Below are 24,895 nucleotides of genomic sequence, written 5' to 3' on the forward strand. Positions count from 1 at the left end.
GACTAAACCTGTATGACTTTCTTTCTTCTGCAGAACACAAAAGAAGATATTTTGCAGTATGTTGATAACCAAACATTGTACGCCATTGACTTCAATTGTATGAGCACAAAACCACTGAAACATTTCTCAAAATATCCTATTTTGTGTTCCACTGAAGAAAGAGTCACATACAGGTGGGTAAATAAATGTCTTTATCTGTGACAGATACACATTTTAACACGTGTTCACCCTATCTAAAACAATCACCGTAAATCCAGTAACATTTGTCAACAATAATAAAATGATTCGTTCCTCAATCTCTTCTGTTAGTGGTTGCTGTGCTGTGTACTGTCTCTTTAAGAACAGTGAGCGCGGTTGGCGGCGGGTGCGCGCACTGGCAAAACGCGCACAAGTTTGTAGGCGTGTGACACACGGAGTGAATCTCCTCACAGATGAGAAAGAACATCCGAAAGGTGAGCTTTTACACAGTATATTTCATTTCATTAACATTTTTAAACGTCTGAAAGCGGTTTACGTCTGTGTAGCGCGTTTTGAGGCGCGTAAACGAGTCAATGTCAGTGGTTTTTAAAGCGAGTATGTACTGAAAGGAACTTCGAAATAAGTATACTTTATAATATATAACTTTTTTAATATTATTTTGAAATTGAAGTTTATTGTGGTATTTAACTTCATCGTTCACAAAGCGCTAAAAAAAATAAAGAAAGAAAAGTACCGCGGTATTACAGTGTAGTATTAATAATCGCTGTGACGTCGGATACCATCACTGTAATATCAGGATAACCTACTTTGTTTTCATGGTATAGTAATACCATGATTTCAAATTAAATAACAATATATAAATTATTGTAATAAATCATTCAGTATGTATTTTCATTTGCATTTTTTATCATGCTTCACAATATCTGTCCATTTATTGACTTGAATGGCAGGCATCTTGTGGTAATTTTTCATTTGTATGACATCTAGCATAATGTTAATATACTTCATTAAATATTTACAAGCTTTCTCTCACAATACACATTATACTTTCATATTTATTTCATCGAGGTCCATTGAGATTTTGAATATGTATATATCATGAATATAGTATCAAGTTAAAACCGGGTAAAAAGTGCTTTATTAAACTGCTGGAAGTAGTTGATAAAATGGATCAGATTTTTCCATCTGAGCTACGATTAAAGAAAGCTATAGGATATATTGTACATTACAGCCGGTAGCTAATATACACTGTATATTAGTAGGCATAGGCAATGCTCTTCTAATTTAGATACAGGAACATGAAAATAAATACCATAAATTTATTAAAAATGCAAGTATGCAATGTTCTGTTGGTCTTCGTCATCAAGTATGTGACAGAAACAATCCATAAGGTTTTCTGTGCAAAAAATAGCACAAGTCAGGTACTTTTCATCACAGTACCATGCCATTTACACTTAAGGAGGATCTTGATATGACATCTGAAGTGTAACCATCTGCATAAATATCTGCAGGCTTGATCAGACTAACGACGTGAATTTAATGACATTAGAATTTCAGAACGTGACTGTTTTATGCGATATGTCAAGCCGTTGATTGATTTGCATTTTGAATTAAAGCTGTCCATGTTTAATACACTAAAAATACATATGGGATTTTCAAGATATTAAACATTTATTTGTAATTCGCAGTCATTTAAAGTGGCTTGGCCATTGTTACAGAGCTGGTTTAGTTTATATCTGGGTGCTATTAAAAGTCACCCAGTTTCAGCTTTCGGCTTTAAAACTTGTTCTTGTAAAATTTGCCGATTGTTATCTTGGACCGAAATTCTGCTGACTAGAGAAGTCAGCTACAGGAAAGCTTTGCTGTCTCTTAAATTTGTTTAGTGTGCTATTCTTTCAGCGATGTTCTGTGAGGCTGGAGAATTTGGACGAAGGAAAATCTCACGCTAGTTTTAACCTCATCCTCGAGTACCTCGGTACATGGTTGAAAGATGAATTTGAGGTTTCAGGGCAGTAAATTCTAGGAATCAGCATTTTCATTTAGCTCTGTTTTGATTTAATAATCCACTCTTTATAACCATTATCCTTTATCTGCATCCTTCATTCCATTTCATTCTTCATCTCACTATGTGTGTGTGTGTGTGTGTGTGTGTGTGCGTGTGTGTGTGCGTGTGCGTGTGTGTGTGTGTGAATAATACAGTGAACATTCTATATGCGTAGCCAAATATGGCTTACAAATGTAAAAAAAAATGTTGTTTGTATTTGTAACAGACCATTAAAACCATCAAAAGACCATCTAAAACCAGTTTGAACTCAATTTAAGCTGGTCTTAAGCTTTAGAAGTAGCCCCTTTCCTCCCGTCCTGACTACCACCCCTTGCTTACTCATTCAGACACGTTGTTCTGCTGAGACCGCCTCACTAAGGACCAGCGCTGTCCAGCTCGCTCATTCTCCACCACTTACCCTGTCAATCAAACTCTCACGTGGCTTAATAATTCATGCTTTGATTGGGGATGTGAATTTTAGACGTCAAGAGTCCTGACAGATCACTTCCTTGCTCTCCGGGGGCAACTTCCAAACTTCCAGGTTAACGGTTACCCATTTAGACTGATCTAGGATCAGCAGTCCTTATGGAAATCCAAACCCTGTAACCCCTATAACAAAGCTATGTAGTTTTATGAGGTGACGTTTTTGTATTTTGTATGATTTTTCGTTTTTAGCAGACCAATAGATGAATTCAAGATATGGGTTTGCTTTTTAAGTTAATTCATTTTGTTTTAAGCATCCAAGAATGCTAAGAATGATTGCAGTATATTTAATAATATGGATTTTGCCAATATGGTTGTTCTTAACCTTTGAGCAGACGTCAAGATTTTTTTAATGGTTTAAATGAGCAGTTATTGAAATGGGAGAGAAGAGAGACATTTGTTTTTGACAAGTGAATGCAGTAGGGCCCATCAGCAGCCCGGCGTCTTTATAGAGGACCGCAGGGTTTCCTTCTCTGACAGATATTGGTGACACGGGCACTTAAGGGAAAATTGCACAGCCATTTTCATGAGCATCCTGCTGCGTCTGAAATATCCGGCTCGTGACGTCCCGCCGTTCAGAATCGTACATCGCTGTGGGTTTTGCGCTGAATCATAGGGATCATTTTCAGTGTTTAATATTTTAAAGCAGCCCTGGTTAAAAATATGTGCAGATGATTCTTAATGTTTTATGTCCTTATGCACTTTTTTCTAACATCAACCTGCCTCTAGGAAGTGTAGGTGAAAATTAGCATGTATGGCTAAATCTGCGAAATGAACTGAAATGAGTATTTTTTATTTACTTATTTGATTGTTTTATTTAATTACTCATTTGAAGATCTAATTGTTCAGTTTAATCATTTTACTTAAAAAATGAAACTTGTCGATCTTGACATCCTGGCACCTGTAAAATATAAAATTTGTAAAATCCTTACAAATTATGATTTGTGATTCATATTTTTTGAGTACGAAGTCTCAACTGTAGCTGAAAGACGAATTGTGCCCTCTGGACACACATCATGTATCAGAATAACATAGAGACGTACAAGACTCAGAAAGTTGACATGCAATTTATAAACGTTTTTTCGTGTTCTGTGCCCCATTTCTCAAGTGTACGTGGGCGAGCAAGTCTGCGCTACATTTTTACACCAGAGCGGACGGATGACAGGAGCGTGAATATGAAACTAACATTTCGTGCTCTCCTCTCGTGGCGTTTTCCCAGGGGTCAGCAGTTTGAAGATGTCTTGCGTGTCTCCAGCAGTTGCGCGCTCAGTAAATGCGCGGGCTGGAATTTTTCTGCTCTTGTTGCGTCGAAGGAGAATTTGTTGAAAAGAATAAAGGAAGGAGCAAATCAGGAACTAAACTATTCTCATATATCTCTAAAATTGCTATTGTATATCTATATAATTGGTTTATGTCAGTGATTGTTTTCTTTTTTTTCTATTCAGGAGAAATATCTAGGACAAAGTTGACATTTCAAAATTCGAAACCTATGTGAAACACCACTGACATTTTTCAGGTTGTCCTCAAGCTCAAGGTGACCCTGACATGTAAACCTGCAGCTATGGTGACAGTAATCTGATAAATGAATTCAGACACACAGACGTATAATATAAGAAAAATCGCAGTATGCCATCAATAACCGCCATGATGGATAGCATCATATTCTGGGGCCTTTCGGGGTCCACATTTTGGGCTCGATGTTTTGATCAGATTTAATCATTTAGTCTCTATAAAAACCTAGTTGGCAGGGGTTAACCAAATTCTGAAAGAGTTTAGCCCTCAGCAAGATCACCGATTGATGTTAACCGCCTGCATTTGTCATTCGATTGTGGCTTCTAATTAGTTTTGGAGAGGCTTCTCAGACAAATAATGACAAATTCGGGCATTTAGCCTGTTACCATTTCGCGTGGTCAGTGAATAATGGGATTTGCTTGGTCATTATCGTTTTAGGAGTTCGCAATGGCCGTAATGAAAAAAGAGCCTGACGTTTCCTCCGGTGACCGTAGGCCGGCCGTCCCTCGAGGACCCAAGCAGGAGCCTGTTAATACGATTCTGTTCGTTTTCCCCATGCGCCGTGACGGGGGCCGTCCTAATGCCAGTAAATGAGCACCCAAAGGGTGTATTGTGGATTTATCGAAAATCATTAGAACGAGAAAACAGAAGGAATGGAGAAATTAAAAAGATGACTAAGAGCGGAGGCAGAAAATTGCCGATTTTCATTTTCATTACACAAACACACAAACAGACGGCTACTACGTACTGTAACTGTACCAAAAGCCACTGTTGGTTTGGTAGTGTTTTCAGTTTACCATTTAGGTATCAATATTCTCAATATGTTATCTCAGCTCATATAACCTGTTAAAAGAATTTAACATCTGTTCAGTCTGATTGCTGTCTAAAAGAAAGAGTCGAATCGAATAGAGGTTTATGATTTAATACCTTGTCTTGCAACTGATGAGCATGTCAGTATTAAGACAAAGCTGTATGAATGTTTCTTTCGGTTAAATTGTCTCCATTTATTAGATTTCAGATTTGTTGCAAAGCATACTTGTTAATTGATCTTTTGATGTCATTTAGGTGAATTTAGCGGGCTGAGTATGTGGCAACCGGTCGTATGTGGTCTTGTTATTTGATCAAGGATGCGTTTGCATATTAAGCAGTGCTGATAAACGACCCGCTGATAAATGTTGGATTGAAGTAGCCGTTGTTTTCTTCTCCGTCATTTGCACGGAGGCTGCGGCCACAAGCCGGAACGTCCTGACAGGCGATTTATTAAACTTTAGTCCCCGAATGAATTCAGTCATACTGAAGGATGAATAGAGCTGATCTTTAGAAAGCATTAGCGCTCGGATGCCGTCACATGTGTTTGTTGCAGCTTGCAGTGAGATTATTTGCATGCATTATTATTTCATCATCAATATTTTATCATAATTCTTTGCTGGTTTTATGATGCATTACTTTTTTGTTACAAAACATTGATGTATTTTCATAGTAAGTGTTGTTTATCAGAACCTTTCCTTCGCTGTGTTAAAATGAGTGCAGTATTTTATGGCATCTTTTAATGTTAATTAGTTCTATTAAAGATTAAAACGTAAGCTCTTTTCGCCTGTGCAATTAACGTTTGGCTTTGGAGTCTAAATTCTTCACACGAGCACATGTGACCTGTAAGTTTTTCAGCTCCTGCAGGGACGCCATCTGCTTTGAGATATGGACTGAACCCAGTGATGTTCAGCCCAAAAGATTAATCCATCTTCATCTCCACTTTGCTTTGGCTTTTTTGTTTCATAGGATAGCGAAGCCTTATATAGTATGTTTAGGAGAGACACATATAGAGTTAAGTATAGTATAGAGCAATCTAGTATAGAAAGAGCACTTATAGAGTAAGTATAGGAGACGCACATATAGAGTAAGTACCAATAGAGTAGTGTAGAAAGAGCACTTATAGAGTAAGTATAGGAGACGCACATATAGAGTAAGCACCAATAGAGTAGTATTGAAAGAGCACTTATAGAGTAAGTATAGGAGATGCACATATAGAGTACAGAACTCTATACTCAGAGAGTATAGAGTAAGTATAGAGTAAGCACGTACAAGTACAGAGAAAGCACTTATAGCGTAAATATAGGGTAAGTAAGTGAAGCTTAAGTAGTACTTACGTGTAGGGAAAACCATGTTATAACAGCATGATTTTTGCTATTCTATTTTATACATCTTTAAAACAAGAAAAAATGTGCAAATTAAAGATCTTGTATCATGCTATGTCATGCATTTTGACTTCTTTACGCTGTTAAACGTGCCAGTTTCTCATGCTTAACATGGTCAACTTGTTAAAAAACGAGTTGGACATATGACGTAGTAGTTCTGTACTTGATACACTCCCTCAGCACTCCAACTTGTTTCGGAAAGTTTTTTTCTAATTCTGGATCCCTGTGTCATCACAGGGATCCTATTCCTTTTATTGGCCAAAAGCACGGCAAGGCGAAAGAGCACGTCCACGAGCCGACCGACGAGCGAGACCCGCTTACCATCAAGGTTATCTGCGCGTCAAGACGGGCTGCGCTGCAGCTCGTTACTCTTGCGATAGTGAAGTTTAGGTGTGTCTGTTTGTTCACGGCATTTCAGTGATATATGTTATATAAACGGTGGAAAAACGATGGATTTGGAAAGAAACTTTTTCAGTTAGATTCTCTAAACAAGTTCGAGTAAACAAGAAAATGAAAGAAGTAGAATTAGAATTACAGCATGCACTTAAGGGTAATGCGTCTTGACTAATTCAAGCTGTTTTATATACACCACATGTATCTGGTGAACGTTTTCCCTTCTCAAGGAGCAGTCTGATGTTGGCTCTTCGAAAAGGCAGTCTTAGGGAAGACCTGATTGATGAAGTCCCCTTGATGAAGTGGCCACGGCTGCACTGGCAGGTAGCAGATCAGGACAGAAAGAGATTGCCCGCACGCTGTGTGCAAGATTGTTTGTCAGTGTCCTCGTGCCTGGATCGGGCTCAGAGCACCACACAGATCCTCACATCATATTCACATCCATCACTACGTTTAGACCCATCTATTCAGCACCAGCAATTCTGCCCCCGCCATCCATCTCTTACCCACGCTTTTCCACAATCGCTTTAATTGCGTTGCGGCTGTCACAAGTTTAAGATAATCGCCTGGTGACATTTCGTACTCTGTGATCCCAGACCGGTGGGACGCGAGACGTATTATTCACCAAAAGTTATTTGGTTCCCTCCAGTGGACGGCTAATGATTCGTTAAAACAGTGCAACATTTGCAACATCATGTACTGCTGGTATTTCGATGTTGTAATCATCTTCTAAACTTCGTCATTACGGAGAATGTCAGTGTAATTATTGGAGCTCTGCTTGGATTAATGGAAACATTATTTTAAATTTAGACTTGGATGGATGGTGAGCAGTAGAAACTATTAATTGATTAAGTTCTATGTTAGATGTATGAAAGCTGCTATTGTTATTGAAAGCTGTAATCTATTGAAACATTTCTGTTCAGTTGACAAGTGAAATTGTTTTTGTCCATTTTAATGCAAGAATCTTGTATAATCACTTTAAAAATGTTACAATATTATTATTTTTTAAATATTAGAATATGTATATTGCAGTGGCTTTCAAAAACATGATTAAATTCAAGGAATGGTTTTAGATTGGCACACAATTTGATTTTACAAACTTAAAGCATTGTCATGTAGCACATTGTATATAATTTTTTTAGCTACTTATCAAATGTTTTATATTGTCCATCCCTACTAAAAAGGACAACTTTCGTTTGGTGTTTACCAAGTAAACCAAATTAAATGTATAATATGTCTGTGTTTTTGGGTTTACAGGGTAACATCATCGAAACACCGGATGAGCAGGGGCCCTCCTAGTGTTGGCGAACCGAGATTTCTTGGACTCAGTGCTGTCCATGATAGATAGTACCAGTCCTGTGATTGTTAGTACCAACCTTAAGAGATCTTTTCTCAACATTGTCGTCTGTGAAAACATACAGAGCCAAGCAGGAAAAGGACAGCTCATCTCTGACTCACTAATGAAACCGTTTCTTGCAAATGGATTATTTAACGCTCATAGTAGCCACTCAGATTCACATATTGATCTAGCACCCTGCTGATCTGATAAGCCGTCCCTCTTCTTCCATTTGTACGCACATATTCTGCCACTTTTAGCACTAACAAGGAATAGGAAATGTGCTGATGGGACATTCTCGGTTTGCTGAAGTTTCCTTTAGAGTGAAGTGATATCCAGCACAGACAACACCTGTAAACTAAATCCCATCTGGAGCCAATTAGCCTCATCCCTGCAACAAAAAGCAAGCACGCCATTGTGTGGCCTTGCACACGTCGGCTGTTTTTATTCGTTGTGGCAGCCTGTTGTGTCATGTTCCATCTCCTCACGCCACAGCGGTTGAGGGCCGGATTAGATCTGACAGGTCTAAAATAAACAGGCCCGTCATTTCGATCCCTTCAGGAGCTGATAGACCCCGGCTGTGTCCGGATTGGCCCACTTGTGTCAATTTGCATCCAGATGCGTGTCCGTCACACGGCCGAGGGTCGCTCCCAGGGTTGACTTTGACCTTATTCGTCTACACTGAGATCGCTGTCCCAATCTGGCCAATCTTTCTGTCCACCCCACCCTCCAGACAGCCTGCAAGTTCTGCCGTCGCCCTCCCTGGAGGATGAGCGATGCTTCCACGCTGGACTATGAGCTGCTTTCTTCGGGGCCTTCTTTCTTAGGGGTCCCCAGCAGCCCACCTCATGGCGTGGACACCGAACAAAGGACAGGCTTCGCTTTCGTAGGCCTCCTGATGCTCTTTTTGATTTTTCTGTTGGTGCGATGCTTCCGCATTCTGCTGGATCCGTACAGCCGTATGCCCGCTTCATCCTGGACAGACCACAAGGACGGATTCGAGAGGGGCCAGTTCGACTACGCCCTGGTGTAAACACCCAGGGACCTTAACCCTTCGCCTTAAGCCTGTAGCACAACTGGGCTCTTGGTAGCTACTTTCTCACCACATTGAAATGAACAGGGTTGACCATTTCTCAATTTACGCTGTAGATATTTCCTCAGGGCACAAGCACCGTACAAAATATAGATATATAGACGGTCTATTAATTGAGGCTGCCCTGCATGAAACTCACTGTGAACTCTTCCAATGGTTGGCCACTCTAGATACTTCGTAAAAACTAAAGATATATCATCATTGTGGACATTATGAATCCAAAATTTTCAACCCCATACAGAACCTAATCAGGGTATATGGCATATTTAATGTTGTGTTTAGCTTGATTTTAAGCGGAAATCTACACTAAATGCACCTCTGCCATACATCTCACGTACCTACTGCCTTTCACAGACCATTTCTGTGATTTATATTCTTTAAGATGTCCTGGATCTTTCCTCCCTAAGATGTTTACAGGAGCAAAAACCCTTTAATACTTCACATCCTAAGTGTCAGTCTGTGTTACGTTTAGTTCTTTCATGACTATGTTGTCTTTAAGGATTATATGTATGTATGCCATATGTTCTCTTGTGCCAAGCCCTCTTAAACTAGGGAACTAATGAGATATGCGACACAAATGCTTTATTTTTGTATTTTGATTTAGAGTTCCCTTTGGCTAGCATGCCATTTCCAATTTGTAGCTCTGAAATTCTCTGATTGAACAAAATGTGCTATATGTGATGTGCCAAGAATATCGTGCGACGCAACTATCTGCATTACTTTGTCAGTTTTGTAAGTAAATTGGATATTTTCCTAATTCGTTTTTGTTAAGATGGTGCAATTCTGTACAATAAAACAGGGTTTATTCACTTGAGGTTTCCAATATCCTCCACAGACAAAGTGTATTGGCTGCCTTCCAATCCCCCACGATCAATAAGCCATTGCAACTCTGATACACCCATTCAATCTCCTTAACATTGCTAAAAATGGCTTGTGGACACAAAGAACGAAAAGACAAGATTTAAAAATATAACCCATGTTGTTTATTGCAATTGTTGTTTCTTACAGGTGTTTACAAAAAAATTGCGCGGCTCACTGGGGTGTGACGCATGAACGCAATACAACATAATTGTATTTTTTTAATAACAAAATGAATGCAATTATTTGGTAACATCGTTACTCAAGGACGTCTCTGTCATGGATCTTTGTGGCTCAAAAAATCCCTACAGACGCCTTGTCAAGGCACATTGGAAATGTATCAGAAGTGACTATTCACCGTTATCCTGAGCACCCACAGTACAGTTGCTTTGGTCTGAAATTCGTAACGACACTGTAGTTTTGATGACAGTAATATTTCAAGTTTGTTGCTTGTTTCTGACAAACAGTACAGTTACACACACACATTCGTTCGTTTACATGTAGTGGCATCAACAAAAATATGCACGTATACAAAGATCCCATGTTAGACAAATGGTTATGCATAAATAGAGCTCAGGCTGTCGTACAGTGCAGTTACGTAGATGATCAAGAGTTTCGTCATTGTAGCACCAGAGACAAAAACACGTTAGCATGCCCAAGTTAACTCATATAAAACAAAAGTCAGGACACAGCATTGGAAGACAGCCTGACGTTGCAATAAAAAAAAAACAGTATTTCGATGTCGAGCTTAATGGTCTCATGTAAACAGTCGCATGTTGTGCTCGCCACTGACGCTGTTCGTTACGTTAATTCACGTTTCAGAGTACAACTCAACAGCAAGGATATTTATCGAAAGTTTACATGTAAATATTTGGTTCGGTCTTGATGCTCAAGAATAAAAACAAAACAAAACAAAGGAACAAACAAAATCTACATATCACTTTAAAATATACAATTTAGTTTCAACAAGCAATTTGATAGTATTGATTTTTCAGCATTGAGACAGTACAAAAGACCAACACACACACAAAATTAAAAACCTTTAAAAATGTCACGTCAGCAATCCACAAATCAAGCATTTTCGTTTACAGCGTAAGTTGGAATTCTAGCACCTGTGTTTGTCGTTCCCATATCGAGGTTAAAAGTGTGTTTTTGTGCCCGCATTTGGAGTGTATTTTGGAGGACGGCTTGCCAAACAGTCCTTATGTACCATCAAGAAATGACCACTGGTTGATTCGTCCAAATTTGGACCAATTTTTTGGATGTTTGTCGCTATTTTTGGAATGAAATTCCCTCATTGAGTAGTTCCAGTAAATATGTAGTATTTAGCACCTCTGCTATCTCAACTGCTGCATGTACATGTGTAAGTGTGTAAAATGAGGTAACACGTCTGGCACTCCAAAAGCACCAGATCTTTCGTGTGAAAGTTTGCATTTCGAGGATCGTAAGCTGTCTCCTTAACAGTTTTCCAACACTCAACTTGTTTAAACCTGAACGTGTTGTGCTAGTTAATGCTGTCCTTGTGTAATTTAGTTTTTCTTCAAAAACAGTACATTACTTGATGAATGACACAAAATACTGAATGGTTTACCTTTTGACCCCAGAGACAACAGCACGGCGAATGGAATTTCATATTGTGGCACTTCGCTGTCTACACAATGCAAATTTTTATGTGCACTAAAGACTTGATACGTATTAATCGTTATTACGAAAGTTGTAACAGTTTACAACTGTACTAAGAAAATATTTCTGATTGTCCGTCCAGTGAATGTGGGTGCTAAGGCTAACGAATAATGCTGACACACAAGCTGCATGTGTACGTTTTCCACCCAACCTGGTTTCAGTCTGCTTTGATATAATGGTGGAATCAGTCGGTAAATAAAACAACCCCCCCCCCCAAAATGGCGCTAATAGGACACAGTCTTTCAGAGCTAACACCCTATAATGAAGGGCATGGGGTCAAGGGTCAGGGATCAAGCAGTCTCAGTGCAGGTGGATGTGCAGCTTGATGCGCAGCGCGTCGCCGATCTCTCCCAGTAGGTAATCGCTGTCATGCTCGTCCTCCAGTTCCTGGAGTTTGCGAGGTCCGAACAGGGGCAAGCTGGCTATCTCCAGGCGGTACAATCCAGGAGGGGGCGGCCTCCGGCCCAAGCGCAACATGCTCTTTCCATCACGTCGCTCAAGCAAACGGAAGTGCTCGCCTTGGTTTCCGTGTATTATGACGTAGCGCACGTGGTGCTCGAGTGGCTCCAAAGCTGGAAGCAACTCCAGCAAGGGTTCTTTGTTCTGCAGTTGCGCAAGACTCAGGTTCATGGGGATGGAAGTCTGAACGTCCATGCTGGCCATGCTCACCGTCTCCTGAGGTCAGTACGGAAAGGTACGATGTATTAGGACATTTTCGAAAGTACTTTACTTTGTTTTGAAGTTCGCACTATGAATCGAGATGTTCACATAACGATATTCATAGCAACCTACATAGCAAAGATGTTAGCTGGGGTCAATTTTACAAAATTGAGCATTCAGGAGTGAATCAACAATCGTGTTTAGCTACAACATAATTCGTGGTCATAGTGACAACAACATAAATACTGCGAGACAGAACGTGAACGTACCTTGAGTTCATTATCGCCAGCGTTACGCCTATGACGGCCTTTCTTTCCAAGGTCACCGTTAATCTTGCATTCATAGCAAGCCTCAGGTGAGAGGGCCTCTTCCTCCTCTTCGCCTTCTGGGCCAAACTGACCCTGGAAGCCCACTCCTGTGATGCAGTGACTAGAAAAAAAACACCAAAACCATTTTCATTATTATTAAAGATGGTCGTTTGCGATAAGCAGCGTTTGTCACTCTTCACAGCAGACCGAATACCAACCCTTGTCCTGCTCGGTAGAAGCCCCCGGGGCATCCGCACAAGTACCCGCCATCTGTGTTAGAACAGCCATAGCTGCAGGGGTTATTGCCCAGGGAGCATTCATTAACATCCTGGCAGCCACTGGCCGAGGTGTCAAAGTCGAACCCTGACGGACACACGCACTTAAAGCTGCCCAGCGTGTTGTAGCAAGATGCCGAACCACATGCTTGGTTCCCGGCGCATTCGTTCTCGTCTGGCCAAAAGGAAGAGATGGAAATGAGAAGTTGTTTGATTGAAATAAATTCTCGTTGAATCAAATGTGCAGAAGCACCTACCCACACACTGGTTCCATTGGTAGTGTTGAACGTAGCCTTGCGGGCAGCCACAGCGGAAACCGCCCATCATGTTCTGGCAGCCGTGCTGACAGCGGTGGTTTCCTCCGCATTCGTCAACATCTGTAAAACAAACCCAACAACTAAAATTCAATACACAGATCTTTTAAAAAGGTTACACATTATGTAAATGAAAGCATTAAAGCATCACACAAAAAAACATTCAGGACTTTATGTGAGATATACAAACCTTCGCAGTTAATCCCTGTGCCGTCCAATGAGAAGCCCTTCTGACACTCGCAGTTGAAGCTTCCGGGAGTGTTCATACAGGAAGCTTGGGAACCGCAGACACTCGTCTGTCCGCCGCATTCGTTGTTGTCTGTAAGATGAAGCGCACAGGCGATTTCAGGACCAAATGACCCCTCAATTATTTCGACTCGGCGTGTTAGCGTGCCGTACACATCTCTTACCTATGCATGCTGTCTGGTGCTGCGTGAAGCCTGTGGGACATTTACAGGTGAAGCCACCGATGGTGTTGATGCACAAGAACTGACAGTTGTGCTGTTTGGTTGAGCACTCGTCCAGATCTGAGTGAAAGGAGACATTTTTCAAATTAGCAAACGCAGGAACCAAACATCGCAGTATAGAGCAAATTTAAGAACGCAACAGCAGATTTAACCTTTGCAGGTCTTTCCGTCAGGCTGAAGGATGTATCCACTGGGACAGGAGCACAGGTAGCTGCCTTCTGTGTTCTTACACAGGAAGTTACACGGTTTGGGCGACTGAGAGCACTCGTCCATGTCTAAACACCAAACATCGATGAGAAGGACAAATTTCGGAATGAGGTATCGCAACTTTTGTTGACTTTGACAAAAGTAGCTTCAGAGTCATAAGAGTTGAATCAGGACAACGTACCAACACAAGAAGTGCCAGTAAAGTCGTTGGTGTAACCCACATTACAGTGACAGCGGAACGAACCGATGCTGTTGATACACTGGCCGTTCTTACACAGGTTGGGAATGACCTCACATTCATTGATATCTGCAATACACGTTATAAAAGAATTGTAAATGAATGAAAATATTCAAGTCAACAAAATAAATGTTTCAATTCAAAACATTAAGACAAACACCCTAAATGAGCGCACACACCTCTGCCGTCTGTGGTGTATCCGGGGCCGAGCGGGCACATTTTCTTATACTGTACGGTGCCTGGCAGAGGACACAACTCGCACATCGAGCCCCAGCCGCGACTTCCGTGACAACAACACTCCGACTTGGTGACGGAATTGCGGTTGGTGGAGGATTGCTGGCACATCGTCTGCAGAACCTCCATGAAACAGAAGCCCTTCCTGTTATCTGTAAACCATCAACAACAGCAACGTTATCAAGCAATGTACCGTAAATGACAGGCGTCATCCTGCTGGCGCTTAATTTTATTCCACGGCTTCTTTAAAAAGTGATATGAGTTAAGCCGTTCTGATTGGCAGGCCGGTCAGTCTTACCGATGCATTCAGTGCCAGTGGAACTCGGCTCGAAACCCTCATTACATTCACACCGGTAACTGCCAATGGTGTTGACGCAGCGACCATTCTTACAGATTCCAGGTTTGGCGCGGCACTCGTTCAGGTCTGTGGAAAAAACGAATCTGGGTCAACCAAAAATCGAATCATTGTATATTCTGTTGATGACAACACAGAGGCGTCATTCTGTCTTCAAACCATCTCTGTTGTAGCCTTAGGTGGGTGTTTACTCACCCATACAGCCCTCTCCGTCAGGGCGGCGGGTCATGCCGGGCGGGCAGATGCACATAAAGGTGCCGATTTGGTTTTTGCAGGTCATGCCTCTGGACGCACAGTCATCCAGACCTTCAGCACACTCATCCTGGTCTAAAGAGAGAGAATATGTAGTGAATGTATATTTTGAAAAGTAGAACATTAATGAAGGGACGGGCGCGTGGGTGGCATATTCTCACCTCTACACATTCTGTTGTCGTCGCGGAGCACGTATCCCGTCGGGCACATGCACTCGTAAGAGCCGAAGGTGTTGACGCAGCGGAAGGCGCAGAGCAGAGGGTTTACGGCACATTCGTTGATGTCTGATGACAAAAACGTTGGAAATTGAAATCCAAACATACAGACAGATTGCAAATAAATCATAGGTCTATTGAAATGAAAGACATCTGGCATTATTCCAGATTTTGGGATTTTAACTCACCTTCACAGGTCATCATGGGCCCGGGTTCGAAACCTTCCTGACAGGAGCACTCGAACCCACCCAGAACATTTGTGCAAGTCCCGTTTCCACAAGGGTTCCCGATGGAGCATTCGTCCGTATCTGTGACAAGAAAATGCATATGACCATATGACCAAGAACGACACTTTTTAACCAAAGTAAACCTACAACCTTTTAGTTTTTTGTGAAGTTCTTAACCGAAATGTGTAAAGTGTTTGATGTTGCACTCACCCACGCAGTTGATGCCCGTGTAGTCCAGGTTGTACCCGAACGGACACTCGCAGCGGAACGAGCCGTCCGTGTTGATGCACAAGCCGTTGCCGCAGATTCCGGGGTTTTCAATGCACTCGTTCATGTCTGTGCAGGCAGAGAGCATGTTAGCATGACATATTACACAGAGATGAGCTTTAGTCGACACCGTGATGTTACAGGGATTTCTCACCCTCTCGACCTTCTCCGGGTCTCAGCACGGCTTCGTGACCGTAAGGACACAAAGTCTGAAACGCCGCTGTGGGAGAGAAACAAATATTCACTTTAATTTAAAACATGTCTTATTATTATTATTTGAATGTTTATATTCTCAAACCTATAAATATGTAATTTATTATATCACTTATTTAAAAATATTAGTATTAGTATTTCTTTGATTTTGTAAAAATTTCAATTACTTTCATTTTAAAAAGGAAAAAAAACCCATGCCATTACTTCAAGCAAAATTTCCCCATAAACGTACTGTAAATCTGACAAAACCTCCCATTAGGATTATTTGCATACTAATGTTTTTATTTATTTATTGTAAGTAAACCGCCTCTAATCGTACGACTGACCTTCATTGACTCGTGGGCACAATTCACAGGGGTCACCCCATCCCTCGCCCGGCACCCGACTGCAGCAGCATTTGGCTTTGGTGTTGTTCAGGGGTTTGGGTACGGTGCATTTACCAGCTTCAAATCGTGTGAAACAGAAGCTCTCACGGGTATCTGAGGGCAAACAAGTCGTTTATTAATAAGAACTACTAATACAGGTATTACAAATCTCACAGATGTGCTAATATAGATTTTTAATTCCTGCCACATTTTATAGAAAGAGAATCATGAAAAAATATTTTAAAACATATCTTTGTTATATTTGGCCTTACCGAAGCAGCGTCGGCCATTATCAGACAACACGAAACCAGGCTGGCAGATACACTGGAAACTGCCCGGCGTGTTTTTACAGATGCCAAACTGACATATGTTGGGCTCCACGTTACACTCGTTGATATCTGCCGAAGAAAACAGAAATGAGGTTTAGAGACATCAGAGGACGCAACCTGCCCCGCAGGACCCCAGCGACAGATGGAATGGGTCACCACGGGTCATGCACACGTGTCTTTTTGCGAATGTGGGTTTGTGGGTAAATACAAAGTCAATCCTGCTGTTGTATTGAATCAAACATCACCTTTGACCTTAAACCAACGAAATGTGCGTTCTGGCTAAGGCGTGAAATCTTACCGACACATTGGTCGTTCTGAACTTCGTATCCCGGCGGACAGATGCAGCGGAATGAGCCGTCCAGGTTCTGACAGGTTCCGGGTTGGCAGGCACCCGGGAAAATTACACATTCATTGATATCTGAAGTTTAGAGAGTTAGAAACATATACGTTATACAGTATATAGCATGTTATATTTAGAGAAATTACACATATTTTATATAAATCTATAAGTTTTATATACGTATTCAAATTCAAAAATAATGATTTAAAATAAAGAATCTTTTTTTGCACATAAATACATTTAACAAATGTATGTATTTATGCACAGTTATCTATTGAAACACTTTCTGATTAAATTAGAAAGGTTTGTTGGTCGATAGAAAGCTTTAAAGACCTATTGTAAGCGTTTAACAAGGTTAAGTGGGGGTCCGTATAAATCTATAGCATCAGACATTGTGTTTATTAGCTCGGCTAATGACTCTTTAATCTTACCGACACAGTTCTTTCCATCTGGCGTGAGGTTATATCCATCAGTACACAGACACTTGAAGGAACCCATGCTGTTGATACACTGGCCGTTTCTACAGACCTGACCGGTGTGCACGACACACTCGTCAATATCTGCACAACAGCACATGTCGGATAAAAGGTTTTAAGGTTGTTAATTAGAATCAGTACATTTAACGGCTCAGATTTTTTATCTTACCCATGCAGTCGTTGTTGTGGGTGAGCTCGAAACCGGGGAAGCACAGACAGTTGTAGGAACCCACTGTGTTTTTACAGGTACCATTTCCACACGGCTGTCGGTCACACTCATCGATATCTGCCAGAATGAACGGGAATTCAATTGACTTCAGAAAGTTGTAAAAATGTTTTGTAAAAATGTCTTTGTTAGCGACAGATTCGCACCCATGCACATGGTCTGGTCCGCCGTCGTCTTGAAGCCGTTGTGGCACAGACAGCGATAGCTTCCCTGAGTGTCGATACACTCGCCGTGACTGCAAACGTTCGGGATCTCCAGACACTCGTTACGGTCTGAGAAATAAAGACGATAACGCAAACAAATGTAATAACTACAATTCTCATGTCAAACTATGTTTTCACGCAAATTGTGGATATAGCAAAATGATTATGCTAATTACGTAATACTCACCCACACAAGCTCCACTAGGCGACAGCTTGAACCCAGCCGAGCATTCGCAGCGGTAGCTACCAGGGATGTTGATGCAGTTGGCGTTACGCTGGCACAGGTTGTCGCCGTTGTTACACTCATCAATGTCTAAAGTTCGAATGAAAACGCAAACAAACGCTGGTTAAGTCAAGACATCTGCAAACATCTCTCATATGTATGATATTTCGAGAATGTTGGCCAGTGACCCGTATGTGCGTGTGTGTATCATACCTTCACATATAAACAGAATGTTGTTGTAGCTAAAGCCCATTGGACATTCGCAACGGAAACTTCCAATCTGGTTGATGCACACTCCGTTTGCGCAGATGCCTGGAATTTCCCGACACTCGTCGATATCTGAGAAGATGAGACAGAAAAGAGCTTATTAGAGGAGATAAAAGTATGTGTCGTATCGCTACAGTGTTTTTTAGTATATGACATCATTCTAATTCTATTGGTTGAACTACTATGTTTTGTTTTTACTTGAAGAAGCTTGTTATTTGCATTTAACTTTCCTACTTCCTTCTCTTAATTTTGTTCAAATTCAGGTTTATCTTTTAGGCTATGAAAATGTATTTTTAATAAAAGTTTTACATACAGGACGTTCCATTAAACGATGAATGTTTTGAAACGAGTTGTACTTACAACAAAAATTTTATTGAAAATTGTTAATGTTTTGTAAATAACATTTTCGGCGATAAAATTGTACTCCCAAATTTCATGATACTATAGTATCGTGAACAATGTTTTGTAAAATCTTATTGAAAATTGTTAATGTTTTGTAAACAACATTTTCAGCAAAAAAATGTACTCCCAAATATCGTGATACTATAGTACCATGAACAAAGTTTCGTAAAATCTTATTGAAAATTGTTAATGTTTTGTAAACAACATTTTCAGCAAAAAATTGTACTCCCAAATACCGTGATACTATAGTACCGTGAACAAAGTTTCGTAAAATCTTATTGAAAATTGTTAATGTTTTGTAAATAACATAGTAAAATCTTATTGAAAATTGTTAATGTTTTGTAAACAACATTTTCAGCAAAAAAATGTACTCCCAAATATCGTGATACTATAGTACCATGAACAAAGTTTCGTAAAATCTTATTGAAAATTGTTAATGTTTTGTAAACAACATTTTCAGCAAAAAATTGTACTCCCAAATACCGTGATACTATAGTACCGTGAACAAAGTTTCGTAAAATCTTATTGAAAATTGTTAATGTTTTGTAAATAACATCTTCAGCGATAAAATTGTACTTCCAAATATCGTGATACTATTGTACCGTGAACAAAGTTTCGTAAAATCTTATTGAAAATTGTTAATGTTTTGTAAATAACATCTTCAGCGATAAAATTGTACTTCCAAATATCGTGATACTATAGTACCGTGAACAAAGTTTCGTAAAATCTTATTGAAAATTGTTAATGTTTTGTAAATAACATCTTCAGCGATAAAATTGTACTTCCAAATATCGTGATACTATTGTACCTTGAACAAAGTTTCGTAAAATCTTATTGAAAATTGTTAATGTTTTGTAAATAACATTTTCGGCGATAAAATTGTACTCCCAAATTTCATGATACTATAGTATCGTGAACAATGTTTTGTAAAATCTTATTGAAAATTGTTAATGTTTTGTAAACAACATTTTCAGCAAAAAAATGTACTCCCAAATACCGTGATACTATAGTACCGTGAACAAAGTTTCGTAAAATCTTATTGAAAATTGTTAATGTTTTGTAAATAACATCTTCAGCGATAAAATTGTACTTCCAAATATCGTGATACTATAGTACCGTGAACAAAGTTTCGTAAAATCTTATTGAAAATTGTTAATGTTTTGTAAATAACATCTTCAGCGATAAAATTGTACTTCCAAATATCGTGATACTATTGTACCGTGAACAAAGTTTCGTAAAATCTTATTGAAAATTGTTAATGTTTTGTAAATAACATTTTCAGCGATAAATTTGTACTCCCAAATTTTGTGATACTATAGTATCGTAAACAAAGTTTCGTGTATTTTATGGAATTGTGAGCTGAGTATCGATCAATGCCTAGAATATATGAATACATTTTTCATATGTATCCACTTGTTTTATCTTTCGTAATAGCTAAAATGGGAGAAAAAAAACACGACTTAAGTCAACTAACCGATGGGTTTTCCGGTGTGAATGTCGATGATGAATCCAGGTGCCTGGTTTCCACATAAGAGCTGGTACTCGGCTGCAGAGATCGACATAACAAACCACTCATGATGATCGTCTATTATGTTGTTTTATGTCTCATTGGCAATTACGAAAAAGCAATACTTAAGTATTCCAAACACGGTCGAAGAAAAACTCACAGGTTGCCGGAGGGGGACACTCCTCACACGGTCGGTTCCAGGCTTTGCCGACATTATACGCACAACAGCACACTTTCTTCGTCATGTTGAATGAAAGCTCGTTCTCGCACGTGTCGTTGAAGTTCCGATAGCACACGCTCTTTCTCATATCTATAAGACACGAATGATTTCACAGCAACCATTCGATGCTTTCGAGAACATACCGTAGTAAAGTAGATTGAAGGGTAGTGAATGTCTTACCCATGCAGTTATTTCCTCCGTTGACCTGCATGTACTCCGGTGGACAGACGCATGTGTAGTTTCCCAGAGTGTTGTAACATGTTCCCGGTCCACAGATGCCGATGTGAGCCGTGCATTCATCGATATCTGTGGGCAAAAACGTGAACGTTATCCAGAAACGTTTTGTTAAAAAGCTTTAAAATATAAGAGGCTGTGTGCAATATTCTGTTTGGGTCAGAGAAAGAAGGTCCTGCAAAAATCTTAACGAAATTTTAAATCTAATAATAAACATTACATAAAAAAATTGTTGAGATAAAATAAAACTGCTAGAAATGTGTACAATAGACAGTAAGACAGGCCTGCCCGTAATTTTTATCTCACTGGCCCCATAAATTTGTGCCCGGTGCTTAAATACATCCTAATTAAAATCGCATTAGTTGCAGATTTCTGTTGGCTCTGAGCTGTAGCCGTCTCTCCTCTGACCTTCGCAGATGCGCGTCTCTTGGTTGAGGTAGTAGCCGTCCGGACACTCGCACTGGAAGCTGCCAAATGTGTTGACACAGTTGCCCCCCTGGCACAGCCCCGGGAGCTCCTGGCATTCATCGATGTCTGTGTCCGAAAGAGAAAAAGAGCAGTCGTAAAACACACCAGAGCATCACTATCAAGGCAATCGGACCTCACCCCCAGGACGAGTCGGACAACACACACACGCGGTTTTGTCCTTACCCTCTAGGATGACAGTGATGGGATTCGGCCGGAAGCCCTCTCCTCCGGGACAGAGAGTTTTGTACTCGGCTGAAAAGAGAGAAAATTCATCACGCCGTTAGTGGAGTGTGACACCTACCAATGACATCAGTAGGTGCCCTGAATCAGAGAGATTTAGAGTACTTTTAGTACTTTTACTAGTTGCAGACCGATATAATTCGGATATAAATGCTGATATCTAAAGCAATCAATTCTGGTTTTTAGCCAAATAGACATTCTGGACTCCAGAGATTATATATGAAGTATTTAACAAGGTTTAGGTTTCATACTCGAGTTAAGAGGAGGGCAGAGTTCACAGGGGTTGCCCCAAGCTCCGCCCAGCGAGCAGCAACAGGAGGCCCGAGTCACGCCCACACCAATCTCAGCGCTGCAGGAAATTCCTCCATCGCCACGGTCCAAAGTGTCCAGGAAACAGTTTCCAACGCGCGTGTCTGTCAGACAACACAAAGTGAGGCTTTGTTCTGTAAATCTCAATTTAAGATCATTATCAGCTCATAGAGTACATACCGACACAGCCCACTCCGGTGGGGTTGAGCTCAAAGTCTGGGGGGCAGTTGCACAGGTAGCTGCCGGGCAGGTTTATGCACAGGCCGTTGATACAGTTCACAGGGTCGAAACACTCGTTGATGTCTACGAGACGAAAATGAGACAAAATAGGCATGAGACCAAAATGAGATTACTGAGATGCGTTGCACTTTCAAGCAGGTATCTCCAGTGTCTTGGGACAGAAAGATATCATGACGACAGAAAATCATAATCATAGAGACCCATTAAACAAAAACGAGACATTATTGAGAAACAGAAGAATTCACAAATTCAGTTTTGGTGCTTAGTATTTGTCTTTTAAAGGTTTGTGTTTTAAATGGAGTGGCTCGGAGATGACGTATTTTTGTAGGCTAACCCGGAAGCAAGCGCCATAGACTTTTGGAAGGTCGCAAAAAATAAGATCTGTGATTAACAAAGGTTAAGGATGTTTACACGTTTTGTCTATCAAGATAATCTTTACAGATTAACACAATATTTGCTGTTTTTGAATCCTAAATACAATCGCCAGAAGCAGTATTGGGTAAATTACTCAGAAAAAGTAATGAATTACCAGTTACTAATTCCATATTCAACAGTGTAATTACGTAGATTACTGTACAAATGACTCTCTCCAAAAAGTATTTAATTACTTATTACTAATTACTTTCTATATCCTATATCAACCTTGATTAGTTAAGTGATTCAAGGATAGACGTGAAACGGCTCTTTTAATTCATTCAAATGAATAACTACATAAATGATTCTTATTAACTGACCAAAGTATACAAATGTGAGAAGGATACATTTTAAAGTTAGACTTATAATTTTAATGTCATTTCCACAATTGAATACATTACACAGTATTTAGTTTAACTACATCAGAAGTAACTGTAATTAAATTACAGATAAAACAAGAGTAATCCCTTACTTTACTTTTTCAAGGGAAAAGTAATTAAATTACAGTAAATGATTACTTAGTAACTAGTTACACCCAACACTGGCCAGAAGTGTAAAGCTAACTCGATGCTATAAACAGACTACACTTAAGGTCGCTCGATATCAATGTCACCACCACCAATCCTCCTTTCTCAAACTTTATTAAAAAGGCAGTAAGACTTACTGGCAAGTAATTACTCCGTGAATGAATCCCCAACAAAGATTTTAGATATTTGTGCCCATGTTGCATTATTTGTGTGCTTTATATGCGCAATGACATCTAACGTCCCCACCAAAGGAAGTAGTCGCTTTTAGCTACTTACATTTACATTTATGCATTTGGCAGACGCTTTTATCTCAAGGCGACTTATATTGCATTGTACTATACATCATTCTAACTATGTGCAATCGAACCCATGAGCTTGGCGTTGCTAGCACCATGCTCTAACCACTGAGCCACAGGAAAGCTAACTTGTTAGCAACCGCCATTTTAAAGACACGATAAAGGCTTAAAAAAATCACTATAACTGGTGTGTTTTATGCCATAGATTAAAATGTGAAAATATTTAGAGGTTTTGTTAGCCACAGCTTTTTTACAACAGCGATTTACCAAAAACCCATTAAAAAAACCCATAGACTTTGTGGCGATGGAACCGGAAGTCTTAAAATGCTAACTCGCTTCCGGGGTTTGTATACAAAACTGTGTGCAATTCTGAAAGTCAGATGAAAATGAGACATTACCAAATTTCACAAATTTATCTCTTCTGCTAAAATGAGAGTTTTGATACTGTATGTTTTAATGGTCTTTGATTTGATTGCATGTTAAGTGTAGTCTTAATAGACACATGATGACACGTGTGTTTTCACCTGTGCAATTTCCTCCACTGCGGTCCAGCTCGTACCCGTAGTCACAAGCGCAGCGGAACATTCCGGGCAAGTTCTGGCACGACCCGAACACGCAGATGTTCTGGAAGGTGCACTCGTCGATGTCTGATGAATGACACAGAGTGATGTGACCGTGTGCATGGGAGTGTTTAAATGTGTACACGTTTGTGTGTGTGTGTGCGTGGTTACCTTGACATGCTTTGCTGTCCTCAGTAGGCGTGAAGCCCATCTCGCATTCACAGCGGTATCCGCCCGGGGCATTCAGACACTGCCCGTTCTCACACAGGTTCACATTGTCTGCACACTCATCCATATCTGGAGAAAGAATGAGTAAATTACACACGGGATCTCTTTAATATCTCCGTTACTCCTCTAGACAGCCACGAGATTACCAAATCACATTAACAGGAATACCACATCTCTTTCTTAAATTTCTCAGACATGGCAAGATGACATCTTTTATTCAATAAATGAGAATTGAACAAGAGAAGGTTCTCTCTCACCAGAGCAGGTAAATCCGTCTCCGTTGAAGCCCTCCTTACACGAGCAGCGGTACGACCCCGGTGTGTTCATGCACTCAGCGTTAGGGTTACAGTTGTGGTCCTCGGTGACACACTCGTCAACATCTGAAGTGAGGGAAAGAACAAATCGTTCGCAAAAAATATCTGCATCTCATTAACGTAACATTTACGATTTGTCGTTCACTCACCGACGCATTTGATTCCATCGCCCTCCCAGCCGTCACGGCAACGACACTTGAAGCTACCGGGAGAGTTGACGCAAGTGGCGTGCATGTCGCAGTTATGAGCGCCAATCTCACATTCGTTAATATCTGAAAAGATTTTTATTTAAACATTGATTAACATTATGATCTTTAACGTTTACTGCTGCAATTGACTCTCTATCGCCATCTCTGTTTGAAACATAAAATTGCAGGTTATTTTCTGATTTTTTTTATGTGGGTAAAAAGCTGACATTTCCGATATTCCGATAACTGACGTTTCCATAAATTGTAACAAAAATATTTTCGATATTGGTAGCTTCAATACATACATACACCCACATGTAGATTGAAAGATCTACCTGTACAGCCCGTGGAGCCCTTCTTAACGAAGTATCCCAGCTGACAATGGCAAATGAAAGCACCCTTGGTATTCTCACAGTCTCCGTGAAGGCAAATGTTGGGGTTCAGGTCGCATTCGTTCACATCTGGTCACAAACATATACAGTAAGTTAGATTTCTCGTGACGTAAGCTCTTTTG

At 40.2% G+C, this 24,895-nt stretch overlaps 2 protein-coding genes across 3 annotated transcripts in view; one reads left to right on the forward strand and one right to left on the reverse strand.

Annotated features, from left to right (window-relative positions):
* Nucleotides 1-340: 340 nt before the first annotated feature.
* Nucleotides 341-9,841, forward strand: LOC130548679 (cortexin-1-like). 2 transcript variants are annotated; one of them, XM_057325612.1, is made up of 3 exons: nt 390-452; nt 6,834-6,927; nt 7,861-9,841. In XM_057325612.1, exon 3 carries the CDS (start codon nt 8,709-8,711, stop codon nt 8,970-8,972), a length of 264 nt encoding a protein of 87 aa, XP_057181595.1. In that variant the 5' UTR covers nt 390-452; nt 6,834-6,927; nt 7,861-8,708; the 3' UTR covers nt 8,973-9,841. The 2 variants fall into 2 exon arrangements, with proteins under 2 accessions (XP_057181594.1, XP_057181595.1); XM_057325611.1 differs by lacking the exon at nt 6,834-6,927 and having other exon boundaries at nt 341-452.
* A 145-nt stretch (nt 9,842-9,986) lies between these two features.
* Nucleotides 9,987-24,895, reverse strand: part of fbn2b (fibrillin 2b) — a 49,843-nt gene continuing 34,934 nt past the window's right edge. The window contains exons 31-65 of the mRNA XM_057325609.1: nt 24,717-24,842; nt 24,343-24,465; nt 24,137-24,259; nt 23,823-23,948; nt 23,616-23,738; nt 21,795-21,917; nt 21,557-21,718; nt 21,249-21,317; nt 21,006-21,131; nt 20,544-20,669; nt 20,304-20,453; nt 20,111-20,182; nt 18,181-18,306; nt 17,932-18,057; nt 17,688-17,813; nt 17,485-17,601; nt 17,271-17,399; nt 16,798-16,917; nt 16,443-16,568; nt 16,132-16,284; nt 15,747-15,812; nt 15,536-15,661; nt 15,287-15,406; nt 15,045-15,167; nt 14,827-14,958; nt 14,575-14,700; nt 14,222-14,428; nt 13,986-14,111; nt 13,750-13,872; nt 13,541-13,657; nt 13,321-13,449; nt 13,074-13,193; nt 12,760-12,991; nt 12,503-12,662; nt 9,987-12,248 (exon numbers count right to left, since the gene is read on the reverse strand). Coding sequence (XP_057181592.1) covers nt 11,874-12,248; nt 12,503-12,662; nt 12,760-12,991; nt 13,074-13,193; nt 13,321-13,449; nt 13,541-13,657; nt 13,750-13,872; nt 13,986-14,111; nt 14,222-14,428; nt 14,575-14,700; nt 14,827-14,958; nt 15,045-15,167; nt 15,287-15,406; nt 15,536-15,661; nt 15,747-15,812; nt 16,132-16,284; nt 16,443-16,568; nt 16,798-16,917; nt 17,271-17,399; nt 17,485-17,601; nt 17,688-17,813; nt 17,932-18,057; nt 18,181-18,306; nt 20,111-20,182; nt 20,304-20,453; nt 20,544-20,669; nt 21,006-21,131; nt 21,249-21,317; nt 21,557-21,718; nt 21,795-21,917; nt 23,616-23,738; nt 23,823-23,948; nt 24,137-24,259; nt 24,343-24,465; nt 24,717-24,842 — 4,754 coding nt within the window. The 3' untranslated portion in view covers nt 9,987-11,873. The remainder of the gene's footprint in view (nt 12,249-12,502; nt 12,663-12,759; nt 12,992-13,073; nt 13,194-13,320; nt 13,450-13,540; nt 13,658-13,749; nt 13,873-13,985; nt 14,112-14,221; nt 14,429-14,574; nt 14,701-14,826; nt 14,959-15,044; nt 15,168-15,286; nt 15,407-15,535; nt 15,662-15,746; nt 15,813-16,131; nt 16,285-16,442; nt 16,569-16,797; nt 16,918-17,270; nt 17,400-17,484; nt 17,602-17,687; nt 17,814-17,931; nt 18,058-18,180; nt 18,307-20,110; nt 20,183-20,303; nt 20,454-20,543; nt 20,670-21,005; nt 21,132-21,248; nt 21,318-21,556; nt 21,719-21,794; nt 21,918-23,615; nt 23,739-23,822; nt 23,949-24,136; nt 24,260-24,342; nt 24,466-24,716; nt 24,843-24,895) is intronic.

This window comes from Triplophysa rosa, linkage group LG25, assembly GCF_024868665.1.
Source record: "Triplophysa rosa linkage group LG25, Trosa_1v2, whole genome shotgun sequence".
Lineage (NCBI taxonomy): Eukaryota > Metazoa > Chordata > Actinopteri > Cypriniformes > Nemacheilidae > Triplophysa > Triplophysa rosa.

Coding starts and splice junctions, on each gene's coding strand:
- LOC130548679 (XM_057325611.1), top strand. CDS start 8,709: ATGAGCGATGCTTCCACGCTGGACTATGAGCTGCTTTCTTCGGGGCCT.